The 20,204-nt window shown below is 51.3% G+C and overlaps 2 protein-coding genes across 8 annotated transcripts in view; both read right to left on the minus strand.

Moving 5' to 3' along the window:
* Positions 1-3,005: 3,005 nt before the first annotated feature.
* Positions 3,006-10,504, minus strand: Mrps15 (mitochondrial ribosomal protein S15). 2 transcript variants are annotated; one of them, XM_010625818.3, is made up of 8 exons: positions 10,315-10,504; positions 9,937-9,978; positions 8,741-8,816; positions 8,117-8,165; positions 7,561-7,645; positions 5,548-5,606; positions 3,355-3,546; positions 3,006-3,158 (listed from the first exon to the last, which is right to left on the minus strand). In XM_010625818.3, exons 1-8 carry the CDS (start codon positions 10,382-10,384, stop codon positions 3,021-3,023), a joined length of 711 nt encoding a protein of 236 aa, XP_010624120.1. In that variant the 5' UTR covers positions 10,385-10,504; the 3' UTR covers positions 3,006-3,020. The 2 variants fall into 2 exon arrangements, with proteins under 2 accessions (XP_010624120.1, XP_010624119.1); XM_010625817.3 differs by having other exon boundaries at positions 10,255-10,502.
* A 1,825-nt stretch (positions 10,505-12,329) lies between these two features.
* Csf3r (colony stimulating factor 3 receptor) overlaps positions 12,330-20,204 on the minus strand; it is a 14,244-nt gene continuing 6,369 nt past the window's right edge. For 5 of the 6 annotated variants that reach the window (XM_019207721.2, XM_010625814.3, XM_010625816.3 and 2 more), the window contains 13 exons: positions 19,223-19,346; positions 18,930-19,117; positions 17,898-18,067; positions 17,658-17,811; positions 17,484-17,563; positions 16,777-16,990; positions 15,580-15,768; positions 15,124-15,225; positions 14,257-14,403; positions 14,015-14,155; positions 13,737-13,830; positions 13,426-13,507; positions 12,330-13,089 (listed from right to left, as the gene is read on the minus strand). In XM_019207721.2, coding sequence (XP_019063266.1) covers positions 12,610-13,089; positions 13,426-13,507; positions 13,737-13,830; positions 14,015-14,155; positions 14,257-14,403; positions 15,124-15,225; positions 15,580-15,768; positions 16,777-16,990; positions 17,484-17,563; positions 17,658-17,811; positions 17,898-18,067; positions 18,930-19,117; positions 19,223-19,346 — 2,165 coding nt within the window. In that variant the 3' untranslated portion in view covers positions 12,330-12,609. The remainder of the gene's footprint in view (positions 13,090-13,425; positions 13,508-13,736; positions 13,831-14,014; positions 14,156-14,256; positions 14,404-15,123; positions 15,226-15,579; positions 15,769-16,776; positions 16,991-17,483; positions 17,564-17,657; positions 17,812-17,897; positions 18,068-18,929; positions 19,118-19,222; positions 19,347-20,204) is intronic. The other variant, XM_010625812.3, reaches the window with a different exon arrangement.

Consider the following 20,204-nt stretch of genomic DNA (forward strand, 5'->3'; position numbering starts at 1 on the left):
TTCCGGTGGGGAAGGAAACCTGTCCTCAATTCATTTGCCTTTCCTTCCTAAAGTGTGCTTGGGATCCCTCCACCCTGTTTCAGCTCAGTGAGGCAAGCCAGGCCTATTTCTGTCTCCCTGAACTCCAAACCTCTCTCTGCTCTGTTAGCCAGTGTTAACCGGGCCTGCCAACTTTCTCTGCTTTGAAGGCAGTGGACCTCTTCACGTTATTATTTCGGTACTGGGGATCGAACTCAGGACCTTGCACTTGTGAGGCAGGCACTGAGCTAAATCTTTGTCCCTATTATTACTATTTTGGTCTTGTTTTTTGTTTTCTAAAACAGGTTCTCGCTGTGCAGTTCGGGCTGCCTTTGGACTCCTGATGTAACCTGGGCTGGCCTTGAACTTGCTTCTTGAGGGCTTGGATTGTGTGTGCCACCACGCCCAGCTCTTTCACCTCCATCTTGAGCTCTAGAATCACCCTATCTGCTATATGTTTTACTTTGATGAATGACCATTAATGTAAATTCCAATACTTCTAAAACCTACCAATCATCTTTCCGCCAGCTACTGCAGACTTGAAACTTGACTTCCAAATCTGACTCCTGTGTTCACTCGTCAAAATTTGTTTTTTCTTCCAAAGTCTTCCTCACATTTATACTTTAGTTTCCTTTTCTTTCTGCATTATGTTCTATATCACTGCTCTCTTCTCTCCTGCACCCTGCTGCACTGATCTAGGCTAACTTTCAGAAAATACCCCTTTAAATATGCACATTTCTTTAGTTGCTTCTCGCTGTCCGGCAGACCACAGCCTAGGTGACTTGGCATGGCCTGGGCTCTCCATTCTGGCTCCAACCACCTTTCCAGAGCCAACTTCTGCACCAGACTTCCCAGACTTCTGGTCTAGAGGAACTCAAGTTGTCTTTTATGTGGGCAGCACACGCAGGATCTTTTCCTCATAACTGTTGGGGAGTTTTAACATGAGCCAAGGTCAAGTCCTTCCCATGTTATTTTCTTCCCTCCATTCCACACTCTCTAGTCTGTCTTTGTTTTTTTGAGACAGAGTATCACTATGTAGTTGAAACTGACCTGGAACTCACAGCGATCCTCCTGCCTCAGCCGCCCGAAAGCTGGGATTACAGGCGTGCGCCACCATGCCTGGCCTTCTAGTCTGTTTTTTTTTTTCTCATTCCAGCCACACCTTTTGAAAGTCTTAACTCACAGTCTGAGCTTCCTCAGTATCCGAATTCCACACCTCACTCCACTAAAATGCTTCACCACGAATTCTTTATGGCTCTTCCCTTAGTTGACATCTCAACATCAGGACTCTACATCTACTGAAAGCTGCCAGAGCAAGTCCTTGGTTGTTTTGCCTGATCTAAGCACTGCAGTGACTTTTTAGGGACTATAGCTAGGACAGGTATGTAATAAACAGCATCATGACTTTATGCTGGGCCTTCATGGATTTGTTACCTGCCTGGCTCCTAAAGGGGTTTAAATTTGCTGCGGTATAGACTGGTGGGGCCTTCTGGATAGGATTAGTGGCCTTAAGAGACACAGATACATGCGGATCTTTTCCTCCTAGTGCATGCACCAAGGGAAGACCATGTGAAGACATATGAGAAGGTGGCAAGCTAGAAGAGCCCTCCTCAGAAATGGAATCGCTAGGGATGTAGGTGCACCTGCCGCACAAGCACAAGGTCCTGAGTTCAATCTCTAGTACCAAAAAAAAAAGGGAAAAAGAAATGGAATCAATGGAATCAGCTAGCACCTCGATCATGGATTTTGCAAGCTCCAGAACTTTTTTGGGGGGTGTAGTTTTGAGACAGGGTCTTGCTCTGTAGCCCAGGCTGGCCTCAGGCTTGTGGCACTCTTCCTGCTTCAGCTTCCCAAGTGCCGGGTCTACAGGAACGTGCACCATGCCCGGCCACCTTCAGAACTTTAACGTACTGAATCTGTGACACTTTACCGTGGTGGCCTGAGCAGTTTGTCATACCCAGAGAGCTCTACCTGTGATGTCTGCCTACCCTTCTGCTTCATCTCTCCCTGATTTTCTCTTTGCTTACTCAGTGTGATATGCTGTCTTCCTTAGGTTCTTTAAACACACCAGGCATGCCCAGGCTTTGAGGCCTCCCCACTTACCTTGGGGTAGATGTAAATGGGAGGGATTTAGGGAGAATGGGTTCTGTGTAACTCTCCTACCCAGAATTGATAAGCAGTGCTTGGGAAATTTTAATGAAATGCTAACATGACTAAACTTCACTACCGATCTCCGGGGAGCACCGAGGTACCTGGCCCAGCACTGGACTGTTCTCTTCGTGTTTATTTATTTGGTACTGGGGATCAAACTCGGGTCCTTGTGCTTGCAAGGCAGGTGGTGGAACCACTGAGCTAAATCTCCGGCCCTCATATTTATTAATAATAATGGCAATTGCTAATTATTGGACAGATACAGTTTCCTGAGGATAGACTTGTTTTTCATCAGGTGTAACATCGTGGACACCAATGACACTATTCCCCAAATAATAAATGGCTCTTTTCTCCCCTCATTCATGTTCCACACAGCTGCTGCCTAACTACCTAAAGCAGCACTGCTGGTAGCATCACTCCTTTGGTTTCGAACTGTTTCTCCTTACAGGACAGTGTGCAAGTTTCTCAGCCTAGCTCACAGCCTCCGAAGTCCAGCTGCAGCGTTCCCTAAAAATGTACCCCTAGACTTCCGTGTTTTTGGACTTCCAACTCCTTCTGCTTGGATGCGACCCTTCCCTCTCTGCCCAGTGAACTCCTGCCCATCCTTTAGGGCCCAGTCCAGAAGGCAGTTGCAAACACTGGCCTTCCCACTTTATCTGACTGTCCTGTGGTAGTGAGGGACTTTCCTCTGACAACTCTGAGATCCTACAACTGGATGAAAGAATAAACGTCTCCTCTTCCTTGAGCCAAAATAAAGAGTGCCACCTACTTTCCTATAATTCTTCAAGGCAGAAAGAAAGAATTTTTCCAGACTTTATTCGTTTTCTTTTTTTTTTTTTTTTAATTTTATTTTAGTAGTTTTCTCTGAGTGCCTCTGCATAGGCTTGGGGCGGGGTCTTTGGTTTCCCCTGGTCACCTTGTCTTTGGGCGGCGGCTGCTGCTTTTAAAGCCCTTTTTTGTTTCTTTATCTTTTGTACCTCCTGGAAAACCTGTGGGAAAGAAGAGGGCAGGAAAAGACTTTGCATTTGTACAAAATGGGAATCCTAGCCTTTCTCACGGGGTTGGTGGCTGCTGACCCCCCAGGGGTCGGTTCAGGACTCTACCAGAAATAGACAACCCCACTCTTCCATTCCTCCCCGCCAGGCCCAGAGCGAGGCCGTCCAATGCAGCGGCTCTGACTTGTACCTGGAGGCACAGAGCCCTCTTGGCCAAAAAGCGGCGGTGGGCTGCTCGGTAGTACAGAGGCGGGAAGGTGTACTCGATCTGCAGCTCTCTGCATATCCTCTCAAAGGCATCGAAGTTGGTCTTCCGGAGATTTTTGAGCATCTTCCTCCTCTGGTCAATGCTCATCAGCAGATAGCGTTTGTGGGTTTTGTCCTATGAGAAAGTCTGTATTAATTTTAGTATCCTATAAATAAGCATTACTGGTATTCACAGTAACGAAGGGTGGTCACTTTGGCATTCATTGAAACTTCCCAACAATCTTCACCAAGTATTGGTGTGAGGATGTACTGTCATTGATATTTATATTTCACACATGGGGAAGTAAAGGTTCACAAAAGGCCCTCAGAACTGTAGGTGCGGAGGGCAGGTCTTGCATGCAAGTCTACTGATCTGACTCCGCCCTGTGAGGGTCCTCGGCGGTGGTGGAAGTGTTCCATACCCAGGCGAACAAAGCTGATCTCCCACCAGGGCGGTCTGAGGTGCTCGGTGCAGTACTGGACTGTTCTCTGTTCGTGTTTATTAGTCACGATGGCAAATGCCTAACTACAGCAGCTCTGTGCCAGGTGTTGCGCTGAGACAGGGCACCGTGGTCACGAACACCGGCCCTGGAGCAAGACTGCCTGCTTTCCAGTCTCAGCCCTCACTTCCTAGTCACGAGCCTTGAGGAATAACTTACTCACTCCACAACTAGACTGTTCCTCTGTGAGATGGCAGACAGTTGTGAAGGTTAAATGAGATGATACATATAAAGCATTCAGCATGGGGCCCAAAGACTTAATTTTAAAATTTAATTTAAATTTTGGTACTGGGATCAGACTCAAGACCTTGCACTTGCCACGCAGGCACTGTGCTGCTGAGCTACGTTCCCAGCCCCTAAAGACTTTAAATGTATCACGCTGGCTATTACTATCTCATGTGATTCTTGCAATCCTGTAAGCAGGTACTCTTATCTTCTTTTCCTTTTCTTCCTTTTTCTTTGTTTTTTTTTGGTTTTTTGAGACAGGGTCTTACTACATAGTGAGACTGACTTGGAACTCACTGTGTAGCCCAGGCTGGTCTTGAACTCACAAGGATCCTCCTGCCTCAGTCTCCCGAGTGCTGGGATTACAGGCGTGTGCCCCCACGCCCGGCTTCTTCCTTTTTCTTTTTTCTTTTTTTGAGACAGGATTTCATTATACAGTTGAGGCTGGGTTTGAACTCACTATGTAGTCCAGGCTGGCCTTGAACTTGCAGGGATCCTCCTGCCTCAGCCTTCTGAGTGCTGGGACTACTGTGCTGGGGTGCCACCACGCCGGGCTTGCTTGCTCTATTCCTTCCTTTTCCCCATCCTTCCTTCCTCCGTCCCTCCCTCCTTTACTTCCTTCCTTTGTTCTTCTTTTTTTCTTTCCAGTACACTGCCTTTTCACTGAGCTACATCTCTAGCCCTTTTTATTTTTATTTTGAGACAGGCCCAGGTTGGGCTTGAACCTATGATCCTCCTACCTCAGCCTCATAAGAGTGCTGGGACTTTTTGTTTTGTTTTGGATTTTTTTTTTTTTTGGTACCAGGGATCAAACTCAAGACCTTGCACTTGCAAGGCAGGTGCAGCACCACTGAGCTAAATCCCTAGCCCTGATTTTTGTTTTTTTAAGATAGGGTCTCACTTTATAGTTCAGGGTAGCCTTGAACTTACAGGGATCCTCCAGCTTCAGCCTCCTGTGTGCTGGGATTATAGGCCTGTGTCACCATGCCTGGTTTGAGTGCTGGGATTAGAGGTGTGTGCCACCACATCTGGCTACAGTCCCTACCTTACAGGTAAAGAAAAACTCAGATCTGTAACTTCCCCAAAGTCACGTGGCTAGTTGAATGGAAGTGGCAGAGCTGGGGTCTGAAAAGGGCACTGTGACTTACTTCATGCATTCAACAAATATTTATTCAGCACCCATGAGGTGCCATAGAGTGACCACGCTCTAAAGTTTTCTGATGACACTCAACATAGCCCTGCAAGGCCCCCACTGCTCCTCTGGAGGCAGGAGGGAAGTGTTTCTCCCATTGCAGGTGAGGAATGGGCATTCTGGTGTCAGTCACTAGCTTCTTGCGACCCAGATCCCTTCACCTTCCAGACCCCTCTGCCCAGGTTGCTGTTGTTTAATGGGAGTGATGTTCAGGGTTTACCTTTAGATGTTTCTGCATATGTTCTTCATAATTGTGGATCTTGACGGTCAAGGCAACAACTGAAACCAGAGACCACAGAGGATGAGAACCAGGCACAGAGGAAGGAAGGGCCCAGGCTCGTGTTATGTTTTCAGAACTGAAAGAATAACAATCACCAGTGGTCTTCTACAGCTCTCTGTAAGTCCCAAATCCCAAGCACTTTGAATTTCAAGATCTCCAAAGACTGGATAATATTTGCTCTAGAAAGCAATGTCTAAGGAAGGGAAATTCTTTACTCTTATAAAGGTATGGTGCCAAATCAGAGTAAATAGCCCCACCCCCCTCCCTCCATACTGGGGATTGAATTTAGGGCCTTCCCATTGAGCTACACCCCCAGCCCTTTCTTAATGTTTTCATTCTGAGACAGGGTCTCTTCAGCTGCCATACTTATTTCTGTGCTTTTTCCACCTACTTTTGGTATTGGGGATGGAACCCAAAGCCTGCCCCCTGTTTTGGGCAGAACCAGGAATTGAACTCAGGACCTTGAGCTTGCTAGGCAGGCACGGTGCCACTGAGCTGTATCCCTTGCCCTTTTTTCCACATACTTTTCAGAATCATCAGCTCCACTTGTCTTCTGAGGCCCTGGGATACTGGTCCTCTTATGTGGTTCCCATTCGTATTGGAGAGATGGGGGCAGAAGCAGAAGTTGGCCACACGGGGAGGAGGCCACTCAAGCAGGCCCTTCCCAGTGCACACACTGAGTTCTGCGAGCCCTGTTAAAAGTGCAGTGGGGACCTCGGCCTTGACCACACGGCCCTTCCTTACTACCTTAGCTGCAGAATGAAGAGACTGAGAGGTAGGCTTTTGGCTCCTGAGGGGCTCTCTGGGGCAGACTCTGAGCAACAAACAACCGATTCAGAAAACTGAGTAATCTGGAATGGCAGCATCAATCCAATACAGGCCCTGTAGCAAGACTGCCTGGTTTCAAGTCTCAGTACTTCCTAGTCATGAGCCTCAAGGAGTCGTTTAGTCACTCCAAAACTAGACTGTTCCTCTGTGAAACGGCAAAGTGAAACAGTTGTAATGGTTAAATGAGACGATACATGTAAAGCATTCAGCATGGGGCCTAAAGACTTTAAATCCATCATGCTGGCTGCTATTATTATTAGGGTTAAAGCAGACCCCAGTTATTAGCTCTCTGGCTGGCAACAGGCCCCCTAGTCCTGCCTACCTAGGAGAGTTTGGCAGTGGTAACACAGAAACAGAAGGTGAGATCCTTTTCGTGGCTGAGATGGTCCCTAGGCCTGTCAGGGCCTCCGAGGGCCAGGGAAAAGGAAACTTATCTTTCCAAAAGGGGCTACTGAGCCTTCTCCGTGGGGCCTCTGGACCTTTGGCGTGGGGTTTGGTAGCCAAGAACTCTTTCTGATAGAGGGCGAAGAAAAAGAAGGTAGGGAATAGGGAGGTGGAGGCAGAGGTTGTACTAACAGAAAGAAAATGTCCACCAGTCTACCTCACCGCTCCCAGTGGTCAGTGAAGATGAACTCCACCCAAAGCAAGGGGTTGTGGTAGTGGGCTTTTTACTCACATCTAATGAGAATTAAAGCCCATTTCAACTCAAAAACAGAGAAGGAAAGTTCTGCCTGTCTGTCTGGCACATGAAGGTTCCATGGATGTTAAGCTTACTATTATTATCACTAAAGTATGAGCTTTCGTTTCCAATATAGCTTACACCCACTTCCCTAGCATCTCACCATCCTGCCACAGGGTAGGTGGCTATAACTCTGCCTGCCCAGCTGCCCCCAATTTTAGACTAGGAAGCAGAGGCTCCAGAGAAGATTGGTGACTTGTTCAAGCTCAGAGGTACAAGGCAGGACCTGGGTGTTAATATCAGCATCACAGAGCATGGGACCCAGAGTCCAGTTGTCATTGTCCTAGGTCCTCCCTTTACCAAGCCATATCTAGTGGGTTTGTAGATAAGAGTCCTAGCTAGCAGCCTCCCTTACAACCCCACTCCCTGAGGGCCCCTTGACCAACTTCGAGTTTCCAGAGATTTTGTGTCCTCAGGGTTTGCCATGACCTTGTTCATCAACCATTCTTGCTTGATTTTTAGCGTCTCTTTCTGTTGAAGACAGAGATTGAGAAGATTTGTGCAGTCTGCCACCTCCTAAGATTTAACTTCCTGTTCCAAGGCCGTAGCTGCAGTTATTACGACTAGGCCCATAAGGCCCATAAGACACTGTGCTGCTAACCATGGTATTGGCTAACCACATGGCTATTCACATTCAGGTAAGTCCAAGGCCAAAGACACTGAAAAGAGAAATCACTTGTTGGATGAATGTTCCCAAAGTTTGCAAAGTCATTCGCACACACATCTTTATGGAGTTCCTGCTGTCATCAGGTGTCAGGTACAATGAAGAAACAAAACTGTCCCCGCCTTGGAGGTGGCCAGTCTGGGGGTACTGACACATGGGCACAGAATAACAGTGGAATAAGTGCTGTGACTGCGACGGGGGTGCTAACCAGGTGAGGAGGGAGTCCCAGGGGAGAGGGCTGAGGGAGGCAATGGCTGAGATCTGGCACAGAGACTTACCCGGCTGGCCATTTCCAAAGACAAGAGTCTTTTCACAACATCATCAACCCTGTGAAAAAACAGGAGCGATAAGAGGCAAGTGAAGGAGGAGAGAGGGAAGGGGAAGAAATGCTGTTTTCATTTTAGTTTTCAAAGCAAGGATAAAAAAAAAAAAAGCAGGTAGGCCAGGGATTTAGCTCAGTGGCACTGCGCCCGTCTTGAAAGCGTAAGGTCTTTACCTGTACCAAGAAAAAAAAAAAAAAAAAAAAAAAGGATAGCTGGGCATGAAAGTGCACACCTATAACCCCTACTACTTGGGAAGCTGAAGCAAGTATTATAAGTTTGAGGCCTGCCTGAGCAACCTAGGGAGACACTGTCTCAAAATAAAATTTAAGAGAATGCTGGAGATGTAGCTCGGTGGTAACTTGCCTAACACTTGCAAGGTCCTGTGTTCAATTCCCAGGACTGAAAAAAAAAAAAAAGCAGGTAGATGGAGTCTGCTGCCACCTGCTCACCCTCAGCATACCTGAGTCTCTACAGCTCTCTGCCCTGTTCTATAATCTAGGCCACATCTCAAAGCCACTCTTCCCCCACTCCCTGCCAATGTTCCCAGGGCCCCATGCCTCCAGGTTTTCCCCTGCTTACTTCTCAATCCCAGGGATGTTCCGGTAGTCCTTGAGCAGCATGGAAGAGGGTGGGTCACTGTCGTGGCTGGGCTGGACTGTCATGCATAGGGATGGGAATTACCCAGCGTCAACTCTCACAGCTCATTCTCCTAGACCTGGCTCTTCTGGCCCAGTCCCCAACTCTGGGAGAGATACCTAGGGTCTCAGGCAGGGGACTGGATATCTCAAGGCTGTTTCTCCTCTGCAAACCCTGTGGGCACTTGCTTTGATATTTCATGCTGGAAGTAAATGGATTTTCCCAAGACTATGTACTGTATCAGCATCTCTCACATATCTGCCTGGTTCTACATTACCAGGTTCCCCGAAAGGATGGGTTCCTCTGGACAGGACTGAATTTAACTCACTTTGGACTCTCCACAGTGTGGTGCATGTCCCAGCCTAGTATAGGAATTCAAAAAATACTTGCTGGCTGATTGCATCAATGAAATATGGAGGCTGAGGAAGGATGACTAGCTTTAGGACACCTTGAAGCATACACACCGAGGATAGGTACAGAAAAAGCTGCATCTGAGTATAGGATACAAAAAAAGCTCAACTTTGTCGTGCATATTCTGCAATCCCCAGAGGTGAGGGGATAGATCAACTTGGCACAGGACAGATCAATCTGTTCTCTCCAGACTCTGTTGTGCAAACAACACTAATAAATACCTATTTGTGTACCATCTATCTCACAATTCACTGAACACAGTGCTAAGAATGCTTTTCATGTGTTATCATGGGATTCCAACTGCAATGCTCTCCAGTGGAGACTAATATTCTAGAAAGGAGGCTGAGAGAGGAAAGAGCTTGTCCAAAGTAGCTAGGAAGAGGGATTTTACGCATACTGCCTTGGAATGGGACGCTACATCCTCCACCTCAGAAGGGCAGGCACAGTGCTGTACTCTAGGAAGGTCTGAGTGGTGCCAGCCACCACTCATTCCGGCGAGCAGTTTTCGCTCATGTCCAGTGAAAGCTTTTACTCTTCCTCACTATGAAGGCTTCTGGCTTAGAGCTCCATAGAATGTGGATGTGAGGGTCTTCTGCTCAGGACCTCTGGCCCACTCCTTTGCCCAGCCCATCAAGTGGCTCTAACTCACTACCTATGTCCCTCTGGTCACCCCAAGCCTTCCGGGCAGTCTCTCTGCCGCCTTGAGGCTCACCCCAGGGCCTTCCTACCTGGTTTCTGGATGGCATACCCACGAGCGGCCTGTAGAAGACCTAGGCAGAACAGAGAAGGCTAAGACTGTTTTCCAAGAGCCCAGCCTGGTTCCTTTCTGTGCACTGTTCAGGCCCCTCCTTCATAGTCTGTGTGCCCTGTGCCCGTCGTCCCAACCTCACCGCCCCGTCTCTCCCATCTTGTCCCGCTTCTCCAGCCACCATCCTTTCTCCCGTCGCCTGCCGATGCTCTTCTTCCCTACCCCGGGCCCTGGCTATCCTTGATCTCCGCAGAGCCCCATTTCCCTGCTCCTGCTGTGCCGTTTCTCGACTCCTCACTTTGAGGCTGCAGGCCCCACTGGTCTGAGGGAAGCCCGGCGCGCCCTCTGCCTGGCAGACCAAGGACTGGGGTCTGGGTCGCTGTCCGGGATCCAATTGAACTCAGTGCCCTCCACGCAGCCCTCAGCATGGTTGATGACTTTCAACCCTCGCGGGGCCCGCGCCACGGCCACCGTCCGCTTCAAGGTACGGCTCGAGTTACACGGACGCCGCCATGATGGCTCAGGCTCGACTAATCGAGGCAGTAGCGCGACAAGAGTAAACGAGAACCGAGAGAATGGATCGGCGGGCAGGACTCGCTGGGGACCGGGAACCTTGGGTGGAGTTGAGAGGTTTGATTAGCGGCCGGTCCGTTTGAGGCTGTAGCTGTGGCCAGTGGAGAGCGGTGCTCTAAAACGTCACTTTTTCTTGGACGTGCATCCCGCGCTTAATTCCTCCCTACGTTTGTGGACTTGGGGCCCCGGTTACTTTGGGGTTTGCGGTCACCCCTGCCCCACTTCTTGTCCCCCCTCTACCCTCGCGCAGTGTTGCAAGGTCGAGGATATAGCCCTGTGAGAACAACTGAGTTTAAGCCTTGTAGCTTGGTGACTGAGGTCGCTGGGCTGGGACCCTAACTCAGTTATTGACTAGGTGACCATGTGGGCAGGTCACTTAAATGTTCTGGACCACACTGTACTCAAATAGGGGATGGTAATAACAGCCTGTATCTTCGGTCGTATCAAAGATTAACTGAGGCAGTTGTGTGCAAAGTTCGTACCTAGTTAAAGAATATTCAGTAATGATTAGCTGTGATAATCTAGTGAAATGAGGGGTCTAATGGCAAATGTAAATAAAAAAAAGTGAAAAATAAAATGTCCTTCTCTCTGGTGCAAAAAGATTCTCCCCCCCCCTCACTTAGAGCACTTACTTTAGAAGACTTGTATTTGTGAAGTGTTTCTCTACTCTTTTGAGATGTAAGGAAATCTTTTTACAAGCTAAATAAACCTCTTTCCACTGTTAAAACCCGGGAATGTTTTCCTCAAGGAGCTCAAGTAATCCTCGAGAATGATTGTGCTCCCCTTTCCTCTAAATTGCTGTGGGAGGGTAGGACCCCAACTTCAGCCAAGGCCTAACTCAGAGTTGTAAATCTTTCTGTGATGAAGATGTGAGGAATGTACTTTTACTTTGGATAAAGGCAGTTAGTGAACACAGGCGGCTACCTTATCAAGAAAATGAAGGTTGAACTGTGTGTGGCGATTAATCTGTGCTATTAAATCCTCCTACTTGAGCACTAGTTATTGTTTACCTTAAAGGGTGTGCCATGAGTTGTATCCACTTGGCATATACAATGGCAAGATTTTTTTTCGGTCTTTGTAAACTCTAGTGGATCATCTGCCGTGAACGTCATATTTTGATTTAAAGTTTAATTTTTTTGTTTGTTTTTTTTTGAGACAGGGTCTCATATGTAGCTGAGACTGACCTGGAACTCACTATGTTGCCCAGGTTGGTCGTGAACTCACAGCGATCCTCCTGCCTCAGCCTCCCGAGTGCTGGGATTACCGGAGTGCGCCACCATGCCCGGGTTAAAGTTTAATATTTAGTCAATCACAAAACCGTTTTCTTGCTGTTTTATCCTTATGGAGAGGGTTTCTGGGTTGGCAAGAGATTTGTTGAATTATTTTTCCCCAATGGGGGATTAGTCTTGTCCTAGACTCGTCCCTGTGTCCCGCAGCACTCCATTTCTCCTGTATGCCTGGCCACTGTGCCCTAATAGCCAGATCCAGGTCTCTACCACAAAGATGGGAGTTCCCTGAGGGTAGACTGAACTGTCTGGTTGTGGATCTCTGCTGCTGGCACAGAGCCTGGTCAGTGGTGTTGAGCCTGTGGCAGTCATGATGCAGCAGGCTGTTTTTCATCACTGAAGGCTTTAAAAGTTTTGCCATCCCTGGAGATGCTAGGTGAGAGCTAGTTGAACAAATGATTCTGAGTAACTCCCTGACTACTAGAGCCCTGAAAAGAAACAGAGACTCAGGAACACTCACAAGTTTCAAAAAACAACAAATAAACAATGAAAAACACAACGACCAACCCCGAAAAACAACAAATGGTTTATGAGACGGAAATTATTATAGGAAACAAGTACAAAAGGCCAGTAGGTGGGGCTGGACAGAGCATTACCAGTCCCTTAAATTTTGCAGGTGGCCTGGGAGGCCCAGTCTGCGGAGATTGTGAGGGAAAGAGGTGCTGGAAACCAGGAATCAGGAGAGACTGGGAACCTTCTTGCCTTTCCCGGCCCTGGGTAGATTTAGTGATGGGCTTACTGACCCCTCCTCTCCTCTAGATAGTCCAGGCCCAGGTAGGGAGACTCAGGAAAATCTAGAAGCCTCCGAGGCCCTCCACTCCATGGACACGAAGCCCTTGCAGGAGAGGGAAGTCGAGCAGTGGCCCAAAGACACAGTCATCCTCCTGGTTTGGGGATGGAGACCCTGGCATCCTCAGGGGAATGGTTTGGAACCAAAGATTCTCATAGGATTTAGGACTGGGGGTGAGGCCCTCCAAGAGGGGCTGAGTAGAGTCACAGCGAATGTAATGCCCTGGGCCTGGAGTGGTGGAGCTGCCCAGCACCTGCCCATAAAAGACCTGGTCACTGGTGCCAGGCTGTGGCTGTGACTGGGTGGAAGATGCTCTTGGGTCTCTCTGGAGCACATAGGCCTGGACGAGGGTGGGGAGGCCGCAGGTCTCTGAGCTGTCACTGGACTCCCAGGGCCCTGGCTGTTTCTTCTCCTCCTCCAGCATGGTAATCTTGGTGATGGATGTTATGCTGGGGTCCCGAAGGCTGGGCAGCTGGAAGGTCTCCTGGACACAGGGACATGGAGGGAAGGCGTGGTTTTTTGAGACGTGTGCCCTAGCTCCTGTCCCTCCCTGAGTCGGGAGTTGTGGGGATGCTCCTGCTGCCATCTGACTTGTGCAGGGATGTGCTTAGCGTTCACATCTTCCTTTTCACAGGGAGGTGACTGAATCTTTGAGTGGGGCTGAGCTGGGGTCGAGACTCACTCAGGTCTGCATTAACCCCAAGGGAGGGGATCTTGCCAGAAGTGATAAGAAGGGCTGTGTGCTCACCCTCAGAGGGTGTGCCTTCACTCTGAGCCTGAGCCAGGATCCCAGCCCCAGCAACTCCTCGCAGGCTCTCACCTCTGCCATGGTGGTGGACACCCAGGATCCCAGGCTGCTGTGGGCCGGGTCCGGCACGTTTGGCCACAGTGGGTTCTTCCTGCTGCAGAAGCGGACAGGTGAAGGTGGGTTCAGACACGCCCTCCCCGCCATCCAGCCCTGGTCCCACTTCCTCGTAGCTGCTCTCCTTGCAGCAGAGAGGAGGAAGTGGAGGGCCAGGACCCCAGACGGAGCCCCCAAGGTCTGGGGCAGCTGGAAGGGGCTTTGCCTGCCCACCCTGCAGTGCCCCGTGGGAAGAGTGGCTGGGTGTCGGTTCTCTCAGACGGACTCACCTGGGGCTGCAGCAGAGCCAGGCAAGCCCATAGAGGAGGATGAGCAGAAGCAGGATGCCAAATGCGCCTAGGAAGATGTGTAGCTCAGACTCTCCTGGAGCGAGGGGAATACGAGGTTCGAACAGGAGTGAGAAGGCTGGGATCCAAGGTTGAGGCTGGGTCTCCTACCTCGAACCAGGGGATCTGGAGGCAAGCTCTTGTCTACTTTCAAAATTGGGACCCTCTGTGTGGGGCACCCTCCCCACAGCCGTCTCTGCCCCGTACACCGGTCTCTTTACCTTGCGCCAAGGTCATCAGGGTGAGGATTGTACTGTTGGTGGCCCCGGCCTGGCTGGTGGCCATGAGGTGGACGTGGTACAGGGTGGAGGGCTTCAGGTCACGCAGAACGAAGTCGTGGGAGGAGGCGTTCAGGACGGTTGCTGGGGGTGGGGCATGTGGTCAGCCTCGGCTGGGATGCCAAAGCTGCTGAGCATCCCCTCCTGGATTTTCTGGGGAGGCGGGGAGCGGAGGAGACACTCACAGAAGGATTGGTCCTGCGTGTTGGTGCAGAAGACGGTGTAGTGGGTAAGGGGGATCTTCCCCAGCTCAGAGGCCTCGGGCACCCACTCCAGCTGAGCCCAGGTCTTGCCGATGTGCTTTAGATGCAGCACTGGCATGCGGGGCGGGGCTGCGGGAAGACAGGAACAGGGGCTGAGGGAGCAGGCAGGGAAAAGTCTGCACCCAGGAACTGGGACACATCATGGGTTGGTGAGAAAAGAGGGCCCTAGGGACTCCTGTCCAAGCCTTGTCTTCCCAGAGATTTTTTTTTGGGGGGGTTGGGTTTTTTGAACCAAGGACTCAATGTGTTGTCCAGGCTGACCCTGAACTCATGATCCTCCTGCCTCAGCCTCCTGAGTTATAGGGATGTTAAGTGTGTGCCACCATGCCCAGTCTTCCCTGGAATTTTATCTGAATCCCGTGTACTGCTTATAAGTGGCAGGGCATGGATTGGAATCCAGTTGTTTGACTATAAATCCTTGCTCCTTGATTTCTGCCAGGCCTGATTTTGTCTGGCTCACTATCTGGTTTCTGTCACTCTCTGAATTTATGCCAGGTGCTCTGTCCAATTCCTATGAGACGTCACCCTCGACTTCTGTCAGAGAGGTCAATCAATTTTGGGGGAGTTGCTCCCTGAATTCTAGCAGACTCATTGCCCAGTTTGTATCGCCCACCACTTGAGTTTGATCCAGCTGTAGGGATCTAAGTGAGCCAGGGCTAATCTTAGGATTGGGAGTGACCCTCTTCGGGGGAGGAGCTAGGGGAGGAAGGAAGTGTTCCCTCGTGTTCCTGATCTCTGGAGCCCAGGCTTGGGGAGAGAAGAGAGGATTCTGGAAATGGGCCGACGAACCCATTTCTTGGGAGTAGACATAGACGTTCTTGGGGTGTCCCATGGTGCCCTGGTACAGGGGAGTCACAGTGATCTCGTAGAGCTGAAAGGGCCTGATGTTCTCTGCAGAGATAAAACGGGGTGGGCACTGGTTGGTGGCCAATCTCTGGGGACGGTTGGGAGCCAGCCTCAGACTTCTCGCTGAAGCTGACCTGACCTCCTTCTGATCATTTTGTGGGGGTTCGGGAGGAGAGGTGGGAAGGAGCTGGAAGGGTAGGAGGGTCAGGGGTGCAGAAAGAGAGGGTCCGGCTGGACTGTTGGGAGAACTTTCTGACTGGGGGCTGTGAGGTGAGGAGCAGTGAAGACGCAGGGCAGGCGGGGTCTCTGCTTCTCTGGGGCTGCTGGGGCTGCCCCATGCCTACGCCAGACCATTTCCTCGGTCTGCCCACCTCTCCCTCCCCTCCCCTGGCTCCTCACCCTGCAGCAGAGTTTCTGTGATGCTCCCGTTGGATTCCAGTCTCCAAGTTGTATTGCTGCTGCTGGGGCTGGGGGGACTCAGGTCCCACTCAATCACATAGCCCTGAGGGACAGGGCTGGGAGGATCCCAGCCCACCCAGAGGCACTGAGGGTTTCTGGCCATGGCCCGGAGCCTGGCCGGGGCTGGGCCTGGAGACAGTGGGAGATGGTGGATCGAAGGTGAAAAGAATGCAGGCCGCAGAGCCTGGGGCCTAGGTTCAAATCCTGACCTTGCTGCTTACTAGCTGGGTGTCTTGGGTAGGTCAACACCTCAGTTTCCTCATCCGTAAGTTGGAAGTGATGATGATAAAATTTCCTGTCTCATTGGATCTTGTTATTTCTAAACGAAATAATGCACACAACAAGGCTAGCACAGTGCCTAGAACAGAGTTGTTCTTGATGATAACAGTGGGTACTAAATGGCTCCTGGTACTTGCCACACACAGTAATTCCCTGAGTCCTCTAACAGTCAAGTCCGCTAACTGGGGAGCTGCTACTCTGGTTCCCAGTTTATCGATGTGGAAAATGAGAGGCAAAGAGAGGTTAAATGGTTTACCAAAGGTCACACATCTTATAAGTAGGACTCTTGACTGTTACTGATATTGTGATTATAAATCCACCTCGTGAGGACCCATGTTTAGGGACGCCGAGGGCGATGGTGAGTGTTCCCCTAGGGCAGTGGTGGGAAACCTGTGGCCGGAGTGCCGCAGCGGGCTGTTTGGTATCATTGACAGCTCTGAAAGGTTTGCCATTCCGGCTCTAGAGGGAGCAGTTCGCCATGGACCGTGTTCTAGCTGGAAAAGCTTAGGGATTTCTCTGTTTTCGGGACAGAGCTGACGTGTGTGTGTGTGTGTGTGTGTGTGTGTGTACACGCGTGCATATGTAGGTCCCACCGCCAGCCTAACCAGGTTCTGGCCGATGATAATCATGGCTGAAATTTAACTCCTGTCAGCCCCCAGACAGCCCTTAGGAGGCACTGTTATCGCTCCCGTTTGCTAGACCTTGAGGAGACAGGGTGAGGAGGGAAGAATCCTGTAGGTCAAGCTATTAGCGCGTGGCGGCCCCAGATCTGAAGCCAGGCAGTTTGGTCCCCGAATTTGCATGCTCAGCCCACCCTCTCCCCACAGTCCTGCTCTTCTGGCCATCAGCCCCCCTTACCTGTGCTCTCCAGAAAGACCACTGGGCTGGGATGAGAGGTCCCGGCTCTGTTGTAGGCTACAAGGCTCACCTCCCCGGGCCCCAAAGGCAGGCGGAAGGTGCAGCTCAGCTCTGTGGTGTTGCAGAGGGGCAGGACCGGCCCGGCATGGCCCGCGGGGCTCCAGGAGAGCAGGTACCCTTGTATCTGTCCGCTGGCTTCCTCCAGGGGTGTGGGCTGTGGCAGGCGGAGGAAGGACGCGGTGAGGGGCATACAGCTCATTGTGAGTCGGGGAGCACCCCTGGCTGGGGTAGAATGGAGCCTCCCCTGGCAGCCAGGCGTCTTCCCTCCCCTCCTTCACTCTGTCCCCTGGCACCAGGTTGCAGGAGGGAGGGAAGGAAGCTGTTCACCCAACTGACCCTTTGGGGCTCGGGTGAGTCCTGTGTTGGCACCTCTCCTAAAGGTCGCTACTCAGCTCCATTGGCACACACCGAGTGCCTACGAGTCACATATAAATGCCAAAGCCCTCCCGTCCTGTTGACGTCCTGGGCTCCGGCTGCAAGGGAAGGGTCCGTGTGGGGTGGAGGAGGTCTCGGGGTGGAGGGGTGGCTTTTTTTTTTTTTTTTTTTCCGGTACCAGGGATCAAACTCGGGACCTTGCCCTTGCGAGGCAGGTGCTGGAACCACGGAGCTACATCCCCGGCCAGAGCAGTGGTTCTCTGAGGGGTTACCTTCCAGAACAGCTGCACACCCGTGGTTTTAGGGTCCAGCTGCCTCTGCCGCCACCACGTGTCCAGTCTGACGATGGGGGCTATGTGTAGAGGAGGAGAGGGTGCTCGTTGGGGAGGCCCTGGGACTGGACTGGCTTTTCTATGGCCACACCCAGCCCATCATCACCTGCTTACCCCCTTGGGCGGTTTGAAGCTCCAGGCTGGGGCTCCAGCTGCTCCAGGGGCCGGGCAGGGGCCAGCGGATGCAGCGCATCTGCAGGACATAGGCTGTGGCTGGACGGAGGCCGCAGAGCTCGTACTGGACGGTGCTGGAGGGCAGGGGGCCCACCTGGTGGGGGGTGTGACTCTGAGCCTGCTCTCTGGATTCTGCCCTCGGCCCCCACCTCAGGCTCCTGAAGTGGCTTCTGGCCTCACCTGTGCCCAGCTGGCTTCTCCCAGCTGGGGCCGGTAGCGCAGCTCGCACTTCTGGTTCATGTAAAGGCTGGGCTTCCATGGCTCCCAGCGCAACCACAGGCAGTCTGGCTGGGGTAGGGCCACCTCAGGGTTGGGGTCCAGGGCCAACAGTGTGGGGGGCTCCAGTTTTACTGCAAGGAGTGGGGTTATCAGGCCTCTCCCTGTCCTACCCTGTAGCCCCTCTCGTCTCCCTGTTTGTGGTTCCATTTTATTTTCTGGGTCTCCATCCATGCTGTCTCTCTATCTTTGTGTGTGTGTGTGTGTGTGTGTGTGTGTGTGTGTGTGTGTGTGTGTGTGTTTATCTCTGTCCATAGTGCTATGTCACTGTGGGTGTCTGTGTATATATGTTATATTTTCCACTAGGTCTTTATTTCATGCTCTTGCCCCAGGGCCTTTGCACTGGCTGTTACCTCTGCTTGGTACACTTTCCTGCCAGATATCCAGTGGCTTGCTCTCTCAGTTCCTAACCTAGTGCCTAATTAACGGTCACCTTCATTGTCATCTGACATTCTACTTCATTTATTTTGCCCACCAGAATGTAACATTGCTTTTTTTGAGACAAGGTCGTACTATGCAGTTCAGGTGAGGCTTGAACTCACTATGTAGCCCAGGCCAGCCTCAAACTCACGGTAATCCTCCTGCCTCAGCCTCCCGAGTCCTAGGATTACAGGGTGTGCCATTGTGCCCAGCTGTAACATTCCTAAAATGGGATTGTTGATATTTTGTTCATTGCCATATCCCCAAGACCTTGAATAGTACCTAGCACACGGTGGGAAGTTTGAGAAACTATTTGAAAGAAAGCAGGAACACGCTCCTAGCCTCTGTGTCCCCATGCCTCTGTCTGCAGCTGCACCCTCTTTGTCCCCGTCTCTCTCCTCTGTACTCTGGTTCTGCCGGGCTCACCTGTCTGTCACTAGGTTTCTTTCTCTCTCTCTGCCTCTCTGGCTCCACCCCTTGTGGGCGCCTGGCCCTTCCGCACCCAGCATCACCCACCAACATCCATCGGGTCAAGGCACAGCTGTGGGGACAGGCTGGTCCCCAGCGCATTCTCTGCCTGCACCCAGATGACCATGTTCTGGTACAAGAGCAGGTGCTTGCGTGGGATGGAGCAGTAGCTCTGCCCGGCTGCAGGCACGCAGTCCTTGATGGTGTCCTCCTGGGTCTGGCAGTCGCCCCGGCTCCTATCAACAGGCCAGGCTTGGTGCCAAGCAGAGGAGGAAAGCGAGCCTCCCTTTTCCTTCCCATGCCCACCGTCCTACTCAGGCCCCTCCCCGGGCTCTACTCACTTGAAGCTTTTCAGGGTGAAGTTAGTGGGCAGGTGGCTTTCGGGTCCTGGCTCCCACTGGCAGATAAGGCTGTTGCTCGTGAGGTTCATGAGGCAGGACAGGTTAGAGGGCGTGGCTGGAGGGTCTGCAGGGAGGGGGGGGATGTGAGTGAGGCCCGGGCCGTCCTGTCGTAGCTCGGACCCTAGGGCGTCACCTTGTCCATCCCCAGTCTCCATGCCTCGTGCCTGGAGGGGTGGCCCCGGGGGAAGCCGAGTTACAGGGATGAACAAGCACCAGAGGCCCTGAACCCTGGCCGTCCCATCTCCAACCCCACCCCAACTCGGGAGCCATTTGTCAGTGACAGTGTAGTCTCTGGGTTTTCATCATTAACAGTGTGATCTTTTCTTTGGTACCAGGGATCGAACTTGGGGCCTAGCACTTGTGAGGCAGGTGGCGGAACCACTGAGCTAAATCCCCGGCCCAACAGTGTGATCTTGAAGTTACTTGTCTAATACTTAGGACATCTCAGTTTACTCATGTAGAGTGGGGGTAGTGCTAATACGCCTGCCTCCCCCAGTTGTAAGGGATAAATGACCTATATATAAAGTGGGCTATACGTAACGAGTGCTATCGAGGCATTAGCGACTGCTGTTATTTATTCTTCTTGTGTGTATGTGGCGCTAGGGGATTGAGCCTGGGTTTTTCACACTGAGCTACATTCCCAGCCCTTTTTCAGATTTTTAAATTTTAAGACAGGGTCTCATTATGTTGCTAAGTTGCCCAGGCTGGGCTCAAACTTGTTATCTTCCTGCTCAGCCTCCCATTGTGCTGGGGTTACAGGATTGTGCCACAGTGCCCAGGGTCTCGCTATGTAGTTCAGGCTGGCCTTGAACTTGTAGCAATCCTCCTGCCTCAGCCTCCCCAGTACTGGGATCATAGGCATGCACCACTAAGCCCAGCTTTATTATTCTTTTTTTTTTTTTTTTTTTTTTTCTTTGTATCG

The sequence above is a fragment of the Fukomys damarensis genome, unplaced genomic scaffold (assembly GCF_012274545.1).
Source record: "Fukomys damarensis isolate Sample0158 unplaced genomic scaffold, DMR_v1.0_HiC HiC_scaffold_23, whole genome shotgun sequence".
Lineage (NCBI taxonomy): Eukaryota > Metazoa > Chordata > Mammalia > Rodentia > Bathyergidae > Fukomys > Fukomys damarensis.